At 40.8% G+C, this 18,567-nt stretch overlaps 1 protein-coding gene across 2 annotated transcripts in view; it reads right to left on the reverse strand.

Annotated features, from left to right (window-relative positions):
* LOC121374016 (filamin-C-like) overlaps positions 1 to 18,091 on the reverse strand; it is a 96,895-nt gene extending 78,804 nt beyond the window's left edge. The window contains exon 1 of one of the 2 annotated variants that reach the window (XM_041500891.1): positions 17,033 to 18,091. In XM_041500891.1, coding sequence (XP_041356825.1) covers positions 17,033 to 17,348 — 316 coding nt within the window. In that variant the 5' untranslated portion in view covers positions 17,349 to 18,091. The remainder of the gene's footprint in view (positions 1 to 17,032) is intronic. The other variant, XM_041500901.1, reaches the window with a different exon arrangement.
* Positions 18,092 to 18,567: the final 476 nt, after the last annotated feature.

Here is an 18,567-nt window from a genome sequence, read left to right on the forward strand (position 1 = left end):
TCTTGTAGTTATAGGATATTAAACGAGCGTATCATGTTTATGTCCCAAGTGAAATACTTTTCATTTGTTACGGGAATTAGTTCACGAGGGACATAAACATAATACGAAACTGTTGCGAGTTTGATATCTTATTTATTATCCATAATCGATTTCCGGTAAGGGTTTAGTATGCCAATCAATGACGTTTTCTTCCTTCCTTCCAGTTCCTAATTTTAGCATTAAAGGGACTGTCCTGAGTTTGCCATTGTTAAGATGTTGCCGACTTACAGAGATGTTTCAATTACTAAAACTACGTCTTATTAAAGACATTTTTTCTCCATAATAAAATACATTTCTGATCGTCCTAGAAAGGAAGGAAATGTGTTATTTAACGACGCACTCAACACATTTTATTTACGGTTATATAGCGTCAGACATATGGTTAAGGACCACACAAATATTGAAGGAGGAAACCCACTGTCGCCACTTCATGGGCTACTCTTTTTGATTGGCACGCAAGGGATCTTTTATATGCACCATCTCACAGAGAGGGTAATGCATACCACGGCCTTTGATGTCCCAGTCGTGGTGCACTGGCTGGAGTGAGAAATAGCCTAATGAGCACACCGACGGGGATCGATCCCAAACCGACCGCGCATCAAGCGAGCGCTTTACCACTGGACTACGCCCCGCCGCTGATCGTTCTAGTGTTTGTACTAGGTCAACGAAATTATTGGGAGACCAAATCAGGCGCCTGGATTTTCAGTATTTTCCCGTTCTACCCAGTGCCGCTGTCCTGTCCGTGGGAAAGTGCATAGAAATATACCTTGAGCTAATACAAACATGAATTGGGTTTTCTCCGAATACTACGAGTCAAAATTACCAAACTCTTAACATCCATTAGTATATGATTAATTAATCAATGTGATCTAGTGGTGTCGTTAAACAAAATTAACTTTTAACTTCCAAAATAAACCGAGGTTAAATATGTGCTGATATTTCAACAACACACACACAGAAATGTAAGGAAAGAATTTCTCCTGAATGTTGTTCTCATGACCTTTCGTCCGTGGAGTGAAACCCGTTTGGCGAAGTGGTAAAACTATTTATAATCATGGCAATATGTCTCCAGATGACAATAAACTTCATTCAGTGCTTCGCAGGTACAGGAGCCATCAATGTGGTAACCTGTGTACAGAGCCACTATAGCCATTTATTAATACCAAGCATCGATGACTTCTATTGCCCCGGAGTTTCCGCCAGGCTACGGTTGACAAGTAGATACAGTAATGTTAATAACTTGAATATAAAGAGACTGCTCTGCTTATAAAATATGTTTTGAATAACAAGATTAACTCTAGCATGTCCGTACTGTGTCAACAGTTGCTGAACCAGGGTGGGTGAGTTGGGTGGTTCAGGTGCAGATATAGAGGAATTGAAAAGGGAGTGCCTGAAAATTCCAGTTTTTAACATATGAATATAATAAATGTTTTTGTTGTATTTTTTGTTAGTGAAGGAAATGTTGGTTTACCATACCAAATAAAATCGCATAGGCGACAATGTATACGTATGGTGTTAAAAAAAACTATGTGCAATATGTAAACCAAACTATGACCCTTAAATATCAGTACTATAAACCCTCCCTCTAATTATTAATTGAAGAATGTAAAACCTTTCATGGATCATTTTCTATATAACCGGATATTTTTAACACCACTAGTTTCGTACAAACATGTAGTACTTAGTTGTCCAGGTACCCAACTTGGAATACCGTAGATTATCGTGTTTAATGTTGCTCCCCTCTAGAAAACATTTGGAAGCAGCCAGTCAGCGTAGAAAAAAATTCCCATTTTTTTAAATTTTACTTTCTTGGAATCAGAACTGCTTTGACTGTTAGAAAAGCGACGGGGGGAAGGGGGGGAGCTATTCCTATAAGCATAGTTGTCTGATTCCTGCACCTAGAAAACCACGTCATGTCATTTAGTGTGGTTTCTGTCTATTGAGGTTTAATTTGAGTTGCTTCCCCTTTTCGGACACCCCAAAGTAAAGAGTGGGAATCTTTAAAACTCTAGGTGGCGAACGTTCGAGATATATTTGATTCGTTATCGACGTGGTCATCTGGTTTACCGCATAAACCAGTATAGGGACGTTTTCCTGCTCTATCTGGCTGAACTCAGCCCGAATGTCACAGGTGTTATTTTGTTCTGCTAGGGTCGATCTCTTAGGCTAATGTTTGTATGTTCGGATATATAAAAACAATAGTGGTGAGTTACCTACAAGGTTTGTGGGTTAATAAAAAAAGAGTCTTCGTGCACCAAAGAAACTATTTTAACTTCACGAATTCACTTTACATCTTTTGTTATAGTCTGACTAGAAGCGATATTGCTAGAAGTTATAAAACTGATATTTCATTAGAAACAATATGACAGATAGATATCTGGATACAAAAAAAAATGTATGCGCATATATAATGATTATATATGCATATGCGCTGCGCAGATAAACACAAACATACACATAAATATAATATATTATACCCACTCGTGCATGGTATATAATATATATGTGTATTTTGGGAAACAAATCGTATCCCTGTATGGGTACTCAATATCTGTATCACGGTACATAGTAATCATATTGACAATGTTGACAACAGTACTATGAGGAAGGCTTTTACATATAACATGAATAAATGAATGTTTAACGACACTCCAACACGAAAAATACATCGGCTATTGGGTGTCAAACTATGGCAATGCAAACAAATAAGGTGATGATCAACATCAATACAAAAATTCAAGATTTAAATAAAAACAGTGTAAAGAACTGTGCAAAAATACAAACATCACAGATAGATACTGACTTTTACTCAAAATTTCAATTTGTGCTGTATTGGCCATTCTCAAAGAGAATGTTACACCCTGCACCACGGTGAGGTTACAGCACGCGCAGGGTTACATGTAACACATACAAAAGGTGTTTAAATACTACTAGTTCAAATTAATTACACAAACCTGGACACAGACGAGACACCTCAGTTTAATGTTACGGATATGGGTCATATTTGGCGTGCTTCCATCAGAAAACTGTTCAAGCACGCTTGTCATGGGCACCACCTTTGAGAGTTCTGCCATGGCAGAGAAGGTGTTTGTTTTCATGTGCACATAAAGAAAAAAGATATCAGCTGGTTACTAAAAGTAAAAATATCGATTTGTAGGATTCATCCCAAGGAAGAAAATGTGTTATTTAACGACGCACTCAACACATTTTATTTACGGTTTTATGGCATCAGACATATAGTTAAGGACCACACAGATATTGAGGGAAGAAACCCGCTTTCGCCACTTCATGGGCTACTCTTTTCGATTAGCAGCAAGGTATCTTTTATATGCACCATCCCACAGACAGGGTAATACATACCACGGCCTTTGATATACCAGTCGTGATGCACTGGCTGGAACGAAAAATAACCTAATGGGCCCACCGACGAGGATCGATCCTAGACCGACCACGCATCGAGCGAGCGCTGTACCACCGGGCTACGTCTCGCCCCTATCTCGAAGATGACAGGTCCATCTTTACGTTCACATAATTCTAAGCGATTGAGTATTCAAAAGTTAATCGGTTGGTGCAAACCGATTATAATCGATGATCGATAATCAAATTCCAATCGATTCCCAAAACTAGCCGAAGATCAGTTTTTGTGCCCGATACCAGTAACCTCTTCTGACGGAAATCACCGAAAGTATCCGTAGAATTACTGTGTAATAATACATATTAGTTTTTAACCTTTGAATCATAACATGTGACATTGATTTAAAATTAAACGCTAAAATGATATTTATTTTTCGAAAGAAGAAAATATTTATACCATAGACTTTATTGTTTATACTATAAATATTTTTCAGCATTTAAGGTCAGATTTAAATCCAATCTCTTTTTGAAAATTATTTCATGTAAAAACGAAATAATAAATTGATACATCTGGGGCCTAATTCACTAAACTCACGCAACTTTGCGATATCGCAGTGCAGTGCTAAAAGACTTGCAAAGAGGATGCTTTGTTGTCTAGCAGAGCCTAAGAGAGGTTTGTGAAATAGGCCACTGATTCAAAAACATTTTTGATGTATGTGGAATTATATTAAAAGGACATTCCTGAGTTTGCTGCACTTTTTAAGATGTTATTGACTAACAGAGACTTTCTAACGATTGTAATTACATATCAAATATAAATTTTTTGCATAAAATATTAGTGGTTGTATATTAAACGTGTTTCTGATCGTTCTAATATTTGTACTAGGTTAAATTTCATCTTATTTCTTAAAATATTGTTTTTCGTACGTACGAAATTATTTGAAGACAAAATCCAGTTTGGGCTTCTTACAAATATTAAGACGACCAGAAACACATTGAATATACAGACACTGATATTCTAAACAAGAAAATATATTTAATATGCAAGTTTAATCGTAGAGGTATTTTATTAGTCGTAAACATCTTACAATGCAGAAAACTCAGGAATGTCCCTTTAAAATATGGTACATTTGTCATATAAGTTGTTGACTGTCTGTCGTTCATATACACTTCTATATTGTCATATGATAGCTTTTAATATAAAAAAAACACGTTCGGTTGATCAACAGCATTTTGTTTATATAACCGGTTTTAGCGAGATTTTCAAACTATTCACCTACATTGGATTACGACATAGCCGATCGGAATAATCCGGATTACGTCTGTACACTCTTACCACAAAGCAGGTAATACTTGTGGATGTAGTGGTGCGGACTACTAACTGTATGTTGATTTAAAATTAAAGGGACTGTCTTCAGTTTTCTGTCATTGTCAAATCAAATCACACAGACGACAATAGTAATAGGCCTATATGTGGCTAAAACAAGAGACACAGGGTAGTACATACCACGGCCGTTGATATATCAGTCGTTGTGCACTGGCTGGAACGAGAAATAGCCCAATGGGCCCACCGACGGGGATCGATCCCAGACTGACCGAGCATCGAGCGAGCGCTGTACCACTGGGCTACGTCCCGCCCCCACACCGATACAGCAGGTCAGGTCAGGTCAGGTCATAGTGTTTTACGTGCACGTTCAGAACAAGCTGTTGTAGCGCACGCTCGTCCTGGGCGCAGGTGCCGGCCTCGGCCGGTTCCTCCGTACAAGAAATGAAAGTGGTTGGGGGTGGGTGGGAGAGGGGACCGCCCATGTTGGCAACTGCAAGGGAGCACAAGCTCCCGACCGTAATCGGTAGCGGACGGGAGCAATTTTGGTGCTATTGATTTTTGAAAATCCCGTAGGATTAAGTCAAAAAGGAAAGAAATGTGCAATTTCTTGGAAAGTTGGCGCATTTTTTAATTGTTCATCGAAAGAAAAAAAGGCTACATGCTAATTTGAACTTAGTTTGCCGAGAGTAGCTCGTAACATCGACAAAGCAACAAAGGCTTATTTATATCACTTTTCCGTACAAAGGACTTTGACTTACCAGTCGTGGAGCACTGGTTGGGACGCAGATGGCGATTGATCTTGGGAGTAATCGCATCCCAGACGAGCGCTTTACCGACAGCTAAATTCCGCCTCTAAATGAATGCACCCCTGCGTGTGCTGTTCTCTATCGTAGTACGGGGGTGGCAATATTGCCATGGACTTTCTTAAAAGTGGCGAATACAACACATATTCAAAATCTCTTAAATTGTTTCTAGATAGTTTTAAAAGCATTTTTTTTTTTATGTTCATAATTTGGTGCAATATTGATTTGTTTACTATTGTGTTTATGATTTGATCACAGCATTCATTGTATCTTTCATAAATGTGACACTATTTTTATTAATTATTTTGGAATTTTAAATTGATTTTGATCATCGCGTAATTTTGTTTGATACCCAATGGCCGATTTTGTTTGTGTGCTGGGGTGTCGTTAAACATTCATTCATCCATTCATTCATTCATTCATTTTCAATGAATGAACGAAAGAACGAATGAAAGTCAATGAATGTTTTTGACGCTCATCACTAATATTAAAAGTGTGTGTTGTGTTAGTAGTACATGGGCTATATTTAAAGCTGTTCAGAAATGATACCATGGGTAGGGTAGGGAAGAACCGAAATTCATATTTATTGCCATGTGTATCTATTTGATTAAACAATCATGGACGGGGTCTTGCAAAACGTCTATTATATTTCACTTATAAAAGACTTGATTTCCTTTGAGTGTATAGGACAGAGATTGGGCTACGGAAGAAATGTTTAATGTATGTAATCATGAATGTACGTAAACATTGGAGATACACAAAATGGGAAGGTAAACATATTAAAATTCCCGAGATCTCAAAGCGAAGCACCTATCGTATATTATACTATGATATCAACTAAAGCAGAACACACATGTATAACACAGATACAGGTTGGACTATACCAATTCAAATCCCATAGGCGACCATGTTAACGTTTGTGTTTAAAAACACTATATGCAATATATCAACCAAACTGTGACCCATAAATATCAGTACTACAACCCCTACCTCAAAGTATTAACTGCAGAAAATGGTACCTTTCATGGCTCATTTTCGGTATAACCAGATGTTTCTGCAACACCCCTAGTTTCGCACAAAATTTTAGTACTTGTTTTTACAGGTACCCCATAAATGTTCCAAGCAGAAGGCTACTTGACACGGTGGTACTACATCAAATAAAATTGCATACATTTTTAGCCCAGATGAAACTAATTTTTTTTACAACCAACACACTCACATTTATAACCAATCACAGGACTTGTGGTGTTAACTTCTCTATCAAAAGTTCGGTACACCTCGAACTTCGACCCAGCCGGAAATTAATTGGTATAGTGCAACCTACAGGGACGTGAGAGAAGAGAAGAGGAATGTTTGTTGAGCACCTCACAACATTATAACCAAGGCAGTGGCGGACCCAAGGGTGGACTAGGGGCGTGGCCAGGATTTTATATTGGGGGGGGGGGGCAATCTACCATTGGGGGGACAACCCACACTATGTATGTATGTATGTATGATTTTATAAAATTTAATACAGTAAAAAAGAAACCCAGTTTGATTGGGAGTGGGTGGGGAGGGGGGGGGGGGCACTGCCCCCGTGGCCCTTCCACCTCGCTACGCCACTGGCTAGGGAACCTGTTCTCCTCTTTAATATATTCAAGTACCGTTTGGGGTTTTTCTCTCTTTTCAAAAGTATTTTTATTGGGTTGTCCTTTATATGAGTTGGTCTGTGTGCCTCTTTTCTCTTAGTCCCTCCCCCTCCAAAACCCCCCAAAAAACCCTCAACAAACAAACAAACACACACACACACACACACACACACACACACACACACACACACACACACACACACACACACACACAAACCACAAATAACAAAAAACAACAATTTTCTGGAACCGCCCCTATTGAGCTACTTGGCATACTTAAATGTCTGACCATTATGTCGAAGGTAAGCCAGAGGCGGATCTAGATGGGTAGGGGCCAGGGGCCCGCCCCCTAAATTTTGCGACAGTTAAAATTTTAGTATATATTAATTTTCACCCCCCTCCCCAAACCTCCCCCAAAGTTCCCTTGGCATTCCGACTCACGTCATTGGGGCTCCCCTCCTAAATGGATTTTCTGGATCCGCTACTGTAAGCACTGCTAGAAAGCTACGCGTACTAATCGTACTGCTTCAGGTTATAAAGACGTCATTGACCTCGACAAGAAAACATTTAAGGATACTACGTAGGTCACAGCACGAAGCCCATGTCAATAAACAATAAGAAAAAAACCATGAAAGAATGTTTGAACCCATAAACTAAAAGACACGGTATTAAAGACACACAAGAACCGTCGTCGGTGATACAGTGGTTAATACGCATGGAAGTAAGCAGAAATGGATGAATAAACAAACTAGACTGTGACATTTATACAATATTTCAAAGCACATGTTCGTCGAATTTAGAGGTATGCAGTCCTGTAAAACCAGTGACGGGATGTAGCCCAGTGGTAAAGCGTTCGCTTGATGCGCGGTCGGTCTAGGATCGATCCCCGTCGGTGGACCCACTGGGCTATTTCTCGTTTCAGCCAGTTCTCCATAACTTGTGTAACAAAAGCCGTGGTATGTACTATCCTGTGTGTGGGATGGTGCATATAAAAGATTCGTTGTTGCTAATCGAAAAGAGTAGCCCATGAAGTGGCGACAGCGGGTTTCCTCTCTCAGTATCTGTGTGGCCCTTAACCATATGTCTGACGCCATATAACGATAAATAAAGTGTAAATGCTTTCCTTCCTTCCTCTAAAACCAATGTACGGTGCTTCTGGTTGAAAGTTTCTCACTGGTTTGGACCATTCACGCCGTCCCAACAAGTGCCCCACGATTGGTATATCAAAAGCTATGATATGTGCTGTCATGTTTGTGGGAAAGTGCATGTAAAAACAAATCCTAGCTGGTGATGAAAAACTTTAACGTGTTTCCATTGAAGATTATGTTGAAGAATTACCAAACATTTCAAATTCAATATTTAAAAACACCAAGTGTCTGTCAGTTGGCAGTTTGAATCTACTGCACTGGTTCGCATGCCATTTGACAATCCTGTGTCAAATAGACGATGATAAAATAATTAATATGCTCTAGTGTCGTTAACCAAAACAAACTTTAACTTTATTTGTACAGCTAGTATATTCTTGATATATTCTAATGTGTAAAGAACCTCATTACAGCGTTTTGACGGAACCGTTTAGCTAATGTTAGACTAGTTTGGATACTGGGTTATGACGCTGCCCCCACCACTATAAGTCTATTGAGACTCGTTCAAGGAGAGTAATTTATAGCCGCCATTTCATAGAATGTGAGTTTTAACAAATATCCACAAATGGATTACATATCAATGCTCAACAAGGTAATATATTAAATGGCTTCCAGTAATCTGTTATGGGGCGATCACACTGGCCCGAATGAGCTTCCGTTTGTTTTCCGTATACGAAAGTGGTGTGATTTTTTAAACTAGCCGAATGTCCCTCCGAATGTGTTTTCCCCAATGTATCACCGAATGCTTTCCGTTTGTTTTCCGAATGTTTTCAGTATGGTTTCAGAATGCTTTCAGAATAGACCGAATACTTCCCGCATGTTGACTTCGAAAGGTTTCCTTTCCGAATGCTTTCAGAACACGGCGAATCGACCTAGAATGGACCGAACTCTTTCCGCATGCTTTCCGCACGCTTTCCGAACATTTCGGCTTACTCTGAAAGGATACTGAAAACGTTCGGAAAGCATTCGTCATGTTCTAGGTCCATTCGGGGTGTTCGGAAAGCATACGGAACCCAGCACCTCCAAATTTTCATTCCGAATGCACCAAGAACTAGACGCATGCTTCCCGAACGTTTTCCGTACATGCCGTATGCTCCTAGAATGCTTCCCGAATACTTCCCGAATACACATGGACGCCACATTCGGATGGTCGATGAAAATTATTTTGAACATGCACAACAAATTTTTGGAGCTACCGAATGCCGTTCCGTATGCATCCGTACGGAGCCGAACAGCCAGTATGCTCCTAGAACACACCGAATGCTTCCCGAATATGATCCGTTCGCTCCCCGAAAACCCAAATTCCTATTCGGAAAATAAACGGAATGGCATTCGGGCCAGTGTGATCGGGCCATTAGGGAAGCAATGAATGAACGAATGTTTAACGACACCCCAGCACGAAAAATACAACGGCCATTGGGTGTCAAACTATGGTAAGTGATGATCAACATCAATATAAATATGTAAGAGGTAAATCAAAACACAGTGTAAAGAACTGTGCAAAAATATAAATATCACAGACAAATAAAATTAAAATTTAGAATAAAAGTCAGTATAGGGAAGCAATAATATAATTAATCACTCTCCACCGTTTTTTTTTTTTTTTTTTTTTTTCACTTCAAGGTCTGCAGACGTGCATTATACGGAATAGTCAGGATGTATGACCACTCAAAAGACTTCTCCTAATAATGGCCCCTGCGCGTGCTGTAACCTCACCGTGGTGCAGGGGTGTAACATTCTCTTAGAGAATGGCCAATACAGCACAAATTGAAATTTTGAGTAAAAGTCAGTATCTATCTGTGATATTTGTATTTGTGCACAGTTCTTTACACTGTTTTTATTTAAATCTTGAATTTTTATATTGATGTTGATCATCACCTTATTTGTTTGCATTGCCATAGTTTGACACCCAATAGCGGATGTATTTTTCGTGCTGGGGTGTCGTTAAACATTCATTCATTTATTCATTCTCCTAATAATGGAGATAGACATTTGCTTGTTACGAATTTATAGATGATCATAGAGACCGAAATAATTTGACAGAATTAGATGTGGACATGAATTTAATACTTCAAGAAAGAAACTAGGTTTTAGAGTACAAGAGAAAGTTTGTTTCGTTTAACGCTACCACTAGAGTACATCGGTCACTTGATCATCGGCTATTGGATGCCTGACATAATTTTGGTAATTCTGGCAATAGTCTTCAGAAATTTAATTTGATTAAACCGGCTGCATTTTCTCATTAGTAGCGAAGGATCTTTGATGTGCACTCTCCCACAGACAATTTCTCGTTCCAGCCAGTGCACCATGACTGGTATATCAAATGCCGTGGTATGTACTGCCCTGTCTGTCGGATGGTGCATATAAAATATCCCTTGCTGCTAATCTAAAAGAATAGCCCATGAAGCGGCGACAGCGGGTTTCCTCTCAATATCTGTGTGGTCCTTAACCACATGTCTGACGCCATATAACCGTAAATAAAATGTGTTGAGTGCGTCGTTAAATAAAACATTTCTTTCTCTTTTTTTCCTTCCCACAGACACACCAGCACATAGCATAGCTTTTGATACACCAGTCGAGGGACAATGGGCCAACCGAGGGAAATTGTTTTAGAGAGAAATACCATTCAATCTTGTAAGAGGACTGAGTAACTTTTAATATTTCCATACTAATTTCTCTAATTTAGACTTGAGTTATTAGTCTGCAGGTAAAGAAGTCAAATGAGGACACACCATCGACAAAATAAGTCACAGACGTATAAACAATTTATGCGAAACCACGGGCGTACCAGTTTGCGAATGTTATTACTAGTTCTCGAGAAAGTATTCCAACCCGCCCAAGTGTGACAGGATGGAGAGCTTTCCGCGGAGGTATACATTCCTCGGCCCTTCAATAACAAGGCGTCAGTCATTATGTTGTCAGGTTATAAATATTCAATAGTTATCTCGCATCTCGTAATGTGGAGGCGTTAACGCGCGGTTGGCAAAGCCTATTAGGAGTTTGTAGTACAGATGATGTTATTGGGGGGAACAGATTAAGGCGATAAAAGCCTAAACTGGCCACTTTTTGTTACCACGGGCCTCGGTGGTGTCGTGGTTAAGTCATCGCACTTAAGACTTGTTGGTACTGGGTACAGGCTCCCACCCAGAGCGAGTTTAGAGACACATCGGGTAGGTGTAAGGCCATTACACCTACTTTTTTTCTTCAAAAACCAATAACCATTAACCACTAACGACTAGCCCACTGTCCTGGACAGACAGTCCAGATAGCTGAGGCGTGTGCCCAGGACAGCGTGTGTGAACCTTAATTGGATATAAGCACGGAAAATAAGTTGACATGAATGTACGAGGAACCTCGGTAGTGTGGTGGTTAAGCATCGCACTGAAGTCTTGTTGGTACTGGTTACCAGCTGCCACCCAGAGCGAGTTATACCGACGACTCTATGGGTAGGTGAAAGGCGACTAAACCGATTTCTCTCTCACCAACAACAAACAATTAAGCACTAACCCACTGTCCTGGACAGACCGTCCGGATAGCTGATGTGTGTACCCAGGCATAGGCGTACGGGCTCCCATTTTTGTAGGGGGGAGAGGGGTGTAGGCTGGCTTTTACCCGAATTAAAAGAATATGCCCGAATCTGGATAGCAACATTTATTTATATTAGGGTTGCCAACGCATAAGGATAGACTGATAGAAATAATGGTCTCAGGTTAGGACATTTTATGTCCGAATATCTGTAAAATTTTTGCCCGAATTTAAGGTTTTGCTCCAGAACTAGGGGGCAGTTGCCCCTCCCCGTCTCGTACGCTTATATACTCAGGACAGCGTGTTTCAACCTTAATTGAATATAAGCACGAAAATAACTATAAATGAATGATGATGATGTGTTATTTGGGGTGGGGTGGGGGTGGAGGGGGCAGGTTAATACATTATTGGTCATGTCCTTTTTCTAAAATACGAAAATGCCCAGCTTTGTATCATCAATGGGACAGGCCCGTGTGTTGCCTAAACGGGAGGCGTGGCAGTGCAAAACGAAAATAGGCACAGTTTTGAGCAGATAAAAAAGAAAATTTTAGAAATAAAGCGGCACCGTTTCGTATTATTCTGTACCCCCTTACGTCCCTATCGGTATGCTAGTCGTGGGACACTTGTTGAAGCAGAAAAAAAAGGAAGAAAGAAAGAAATGTTTTATTTAACGACGCACTCAACACATTTTATTTACGGTTATATGGCGTCGGACATATGGTTAAGGACCACACAGATAATGATATTGAGAGAGGAAACCCGCTGTCCCCAATTCATGGGCTAATCTTTTCGATTAGCAGCAAGGGATCTTTTATATGCATCATCCCACAGACAGGGTAGTACATACAACAGCCTTTGTTATACCAGTCGTGGTGCACTGGCTGGAACGAGAAATAACCCAATGGGCCCACCGTCGGGGATCGATCCCACACTGACCGAGCATCGAGCGAGCGTTGTACCACTGGGCTACGTCTCGCCCCCTAGCTTGAGAGTGTGTTCAGGCACGACCAACACCTGAACTCATTTGAAGATGAAATTACGGGTTTCCGTCTTCACCGAGCATTTTTACTTTGTATTCGATAAAGGCTGGACCTCTCTCCTATTCTAAGCGACGAAACTGTTAATATAATCAAACTTGCAAGGGGTGTTTTTAAAAAACCATGCCCCCGTGACTCGCCGCTTCGTATGTAGGAGGAATGCCACTCCTCTTTTTAGGGAATGTGATATTTGTTTAACCATATCAGGCGCGTGTGCAGGTATTTAAGCGGGGGTGGGGTGGGGTGCATGAGGGGCTAGACAATGGCGACCGAAGTTTATAAGCGGGGGTGGGGTGGGGTGCATGAGGGGCTAGACAATGGCGACCGAAGTTTATAAGCGGGGGTGGGGTGGGGTGCATGAGGGGCTAGACAATGGCGACCGAAGTTTATAAGCGGGGGTGGGGTGGGGTGCATGAGGGGCTAGAAGTTTATAAGGAAAGGAAGGAAATGTTTTATTTAACGACGCACTCATCACATATTTTTACTTACGGTTATATGGCGTCGGAAGTTTATAAGGGAGTTAAATCATGCTTCCCTGGAAAATATATTGAGAAAAAAAGGAAATTGGCTTCAGTAGGGAATGGATTCGAACCCCGAAACCCTCTTCCCTGTACACGCACCAGAATATCTCAGCACATGTTTAATTACGGCTATTTGTTGTTAAAATATGGTTATTTTCAGACTTGGTTGCGGGAGAAATGATATGTGTTGACATATGCACTTTCCCAGTACATACTACGGCCTTAAGTGTAATGGCCGCGTGGCACTTGCTGGGGTGGAAAAAAACCGAGTGCACTGAGGACGACCAATCCCGTGATACCCCTCCACCCCACAATCCCCCACCGCTCGTAACTCGGGGAAACGCTGCACCATTTAGATACATTCTAACACTCCTTATGTTTCCTGATACGTCTGTAGGAAGACTAACACTCTGCCAAGACTGACTTGATAATAATAATTTATCTCTTTTCTTCTTTCTTTAACATTTGTTGTTGTTTTCAAAAATCGTACATACACTTAAAACGCATCTCAACCCAGTAGACTTGGAATAACAAACGAATAAACAAGTATTGCTGTTTTGCTTATAGTCTCTCTCTCTCTCTCTCTCTCTCTCTCTCTCTCTCTCTCTCTCTCTCTCTCTCTCTCTCTCTCTCTCTCTCTCTGTTCTCTCTCTCTCTCTCTCTCTGTATCTCTCTCTCTCTCTCTCTCTCTCTCTCTCTCTCTCTCTCTCTCTCTCTCTCTCTCTCTGTTTCTGTCTCTCTATCTCTGTTTCTGTCTGTCTGTCTCTCTCTCTGTCTCTCTCTCTCTCTCTCTCTCTCTCTCTCTCTCTCTCTCTCTCTGTGTCTCTCTCTCTCTCTCTCTCTCTCTCTCTCTCTCTCTCTCTCTCTCTCTCTCTCTCTCTCTCTCTCTCTCTCTCTCTCTCTCTCTCTCTCTCTCTGCCTCTCTCTCTCTCTCTCTCTCTCTCTCTCTCTCTCTCTGTGTGTGTGTGTGTGTGTGTGTGTGTGTGTGTGTGTGTTTCTTTTTTTCTTGGTGTTTTTATTATTGGTTTGTAGAAAACAACTACAACTTTCAAAGATTACCGCTTGGCAATTATAAACCATTTGTCTAGAACTACAAAGTTCCCACGGGTAATGAGCTTTTCGTAGAGACCCCTCGCCAATCACCTACCATCTCTAAGAAAGAGAGTCTCTCAAAACGTGTACGATCACTGTCGGAAACTGATCGCCACGGGGTAAAACGTATTGTTCTTATCGTGTATGTAGGGCTGTATGCCGGCAGTCACGCACATTAACATCTCGAGATCGACACATCTGATGACCTACTTTTTCTCTCTACAGTTTGTGTTATAAAAACATGGGGAAAAAAAAGCAAAGTAAACTTTATTTTGTTTAACGACAGCTCATTTTTCCATTAGTAGCAAGAGATCTTTTATATGCACCATCCAACAGACAGGATGGCACATATCACGGCTTTTGATATACCAGTCGTGGTGCAGAACAAAATAGAACACTGGTTGGAGCGAGAAAAATCAGAGACCGAACGCGCATCAAGCGAGCGCTTTACCACTGGGCTACGTCTCGCCCTCTAATTGGCAAGAAAGCACAATATACGCTAATTACTTTCTCTTTTCTCCCACTTTTGTAAACTAAAGAAATGAATAGCTAATAATTGCATTTACAAATCCAAAGCATTTTCACCAAGATAATGGAACGCCAATGAGTCGTGAGATTTCAGATGTGCTATTACAAAATAAGAACACAAAAAGAAAGAAAAAAAGAAGAAAAAAAGAAGAAGAAAAAAGAAAGGAGGAGAAGAAGAAGAAGAAGAAGAAGAAGAAGAAGAAGAAGAAGAAAAGAAGAAAATTAAGTTTGTTTTGTTTAACGACACCACTTGGGCACATTTATTTATTAATCATCGGCTATTGTATGTTAAACATTTGGTAATTTGACATATAGTCATAGAAGAAACCCGCTACATTTTTCCATTAGTAGCAAGAGATCTTTTATATGCACCATCCAAAAGACAGGATGGCACATACCACGGCCTTTGATATACCAGTCGTTGTGCACTGGCTGGAACGAGAAACAGTCCAATGGACCCACCGACGGGGATCGATCTTAGACCGACCGTGCATCAAGCGAGCGCTTTACCACTGGGCTATATCCCGCCCCAAGAAAAGAACAAACCCTGTTTATTAAAATAATGGACACAGTTATAATAATACTAAAGCAATCTGTTCTGTTTGAATGAAACCATGCGAACATCATCAAAAGAATGACATAAATTTCCAATCGCAGATGTGTTTTTCCAGAGCCGGTTTAACGATCCGCGGGGCCTGTAGCACAAATAACAGCGGGGTCTCCTTCTCAGGATATATATTTTGCAACCCCCTCTGGTAGAGGGGGGAAATGACCTGGGGGAAATAAATGTATACATCACCGCGGGCCCCCCTGAAGCACGGGGCCCATAGCACGTGCTACATGTGTCACTATGATAAACCGGCCCTGTGTTTTTCTGATTTTATTGGCAATGGAAACACCTCTGTGACTGCACGAAAGGATAATTATGGTAACGGATATACACGTAGTAACAAACTATTCTTACTATCCGATTAAGCCTACTAATAACATTTCATATTATGTCTGAACACATGTAGCTGGTCTCGTCTCCATGCTTTAAAAACCAAGAGACAACAACGCCCACCAATATTATGAGATGAACGTCGCCAACCCGTACTGAGGTCAACGCCACGTTGACGATCGGCCTTCGCGGTCGTTCGCTAGACTGTTTTTTACATTTGACGTTAAATCGATGTGATAGGACTGAATACAGTGGGAACCAGTCAAATTGTTCTCGAGCGCTTTTCAAGATTGTTTTCGTAAAACGCCACTAGTTAACAGAGGCGCTTTGAAGATTATAAATAGCAACAATTTCACAGTCTTTAACAACCGGACTCGGTGGTGTAGTGTTTATACCATCGGACTCAAGGTTGGTAGGTACTGGGTTCACATCCCGATACCGCCTTCCACCAATAGTGAGTTTAACAATTCAGTGAGTAGGTGTAAGATACCTTCTCTTTTACTAATCACAAAAAAAACCCTCATCATTAACCCGCTGTCCTGAAAAGACAGCCAAGATAGTTAAGGTGCGATCCTTGGACAGCTTGCTTGAACCTTAATTGGATAGAAGCACGAAAATAAATATAAACAAACATTCTTATTCAGTTTGTCCTGGACGAATCCACACGACATATATCGCAGGTGGTGACGTTTTCGAACATCCATTGGATATGCTAAACACGTTAAATACTTTTTTATATGGTTGGATTCTATGCCGCCCGCCTAAACGAACGGAATTCAAGGCCACATTTGCGATCAGTGGCTGGTTTAGAGGCTACTTGAATCCTATAAATAAACGTAAATACATATTCTATGATCTTAATTAAACTGGAGGCATGGCTTAGGCGCCAAACCGTACAGAGTTCAAGGCCACATTGGCAGTCAATGTCTACATGGATACTATAAATAGCAACAAATCTACAATCTATGTCGATCTAAGAGGATGGGCCCAGGAGAGACGTGTCTGAATCTCAAGTGAGTGGGTACAGACACGGCAAAACCTGTTTGGAAGTTAGAATTGCTATGATCTCAGTTAAACTGGAGGCATGGCTTACCAATATTGACAATGCGGACGCCGTCAGCTCGAATGGCATCCAGTGCCACGGTGATGTTCTGAAATTTCTCGTACTGGTTTTGAGGTTTCCTGACGATGGCCCCCACATTTCTGCCCTGCAGGGTCTCCACCAAGCGGATGAGGTTGACTCCATCGGCGAAGTCCGTGCGTAAGTCCTGTATGACCACTCCGACCGCCTTTAGCTGCTCGTTGAGCCAGTTGGTGAAGGTGTTCCTCTGGATCTGTAGCCAGGACACGTTGTCCGTGTACTTCAGGGAGTTGCCTTGAGTATAAACCTTCACGTGATTCTGCATCATGGCGTCTGCTACTGTTGTTGATGCTGCTGCTGCTGTACACACATACACAAATAGATCCTTTGAACAACGTATGAATAAAACAAGATCCTCTCAACGAATCACTAGATAATTTACTCCAAACAAAACATTACCTGGCATCAAAGACATTTAATCCTGCTTCTATCCAGTCTTGTTAACATAAATACAAACTCTTAAATCCTTTTATCCAGATTTCCTAGCGTGAATAACACTCCAGATTTGCCAACGTGAATACAATTCCTTAAATCCAGATCTAGAGAAACATAAATAAAACTTCTATCCAGTTTTCTAAGCGCAAATAAAAATTCTTCTATCCAGCTTTCAAAACAGGAGTACAAATTCTTCTATCCATATTTCGTATCGTGAATAAAAAATCCTTCTATCCAGAATTTCTGATTGAATAACTTCTTCTTCAATCCAGATTGCCTAACGTAAATAAACTAGCTGAAAGGCATTCTCCATACAAAAAATGGGACGAGCTACCTAGTTTCTATCACCAAGCAGGTCTCAGAATCACAAGATGTACCTATTTTGGTTTAGGTATCTCTACTATAAATACATCACTACCAAAAACACCACCCGACACCATGCGATCGTCCGGGGTGAGTTGAGCCCCTTAGAATCCGACCCACAGGTTTCTCTTCCCCAACTACCCTGGGGTAAAACGTCCAGAAGCGGTAGCGAGTGACCTGGATGACAGGTAAATTGCTGGTGACTATTTAAGAGAAGATTCAACTGAAGCCTATTTTCCTATTCATGAAGTTGACAAAGAAACTCCGCGAATACACCGACGAAACCGGTTTTTTGACAGTGCGAACCGCATGCAGGTATATGCAGTAAGTAGGCGGGCAATATTCGGGTATATATATCCAGTAAACAGAAGCACAAACAGAATTAAGCAATGGGATAATGAACTACTTAAACAACACAGGGGACACTGCAAAAACTCCCCAACTTCCAGAAATACATGCGGGTATGGTCGTCCCTTATATCAAAGATAATCAGTCGTCTACACATATGACATTAATGTCACGTGGTGTATAGACTGAAAAAGGAAAAGTTTGTATGTCAAGCTATATGTATTAATGCATTGTTCCGCGGGCGGGCTATGGTACTCTGTACCTTTAGTATAATTCGGCCGGGTTTTACCTCGGCTTGCAGTCCAGGCAAACGTACGTTTATTACTTTGTGAATGTCTTTA

The sequence above is a fragment of the Gigantopelta aegis genome, chromosome 1 (assembly GCF_016097555.1).
Source record: "Gigantopelta aegis isolate Gae_Host chromosome 1, Gae_host_genome, whole genome shotgun sequence".
Lineage (NCBI taxonomy): Eukaryota > Metazoa > Mollusca > Gastropoda > Neomphalida > Peltospiridae > Gigantopelta > Gigantopelta aegis.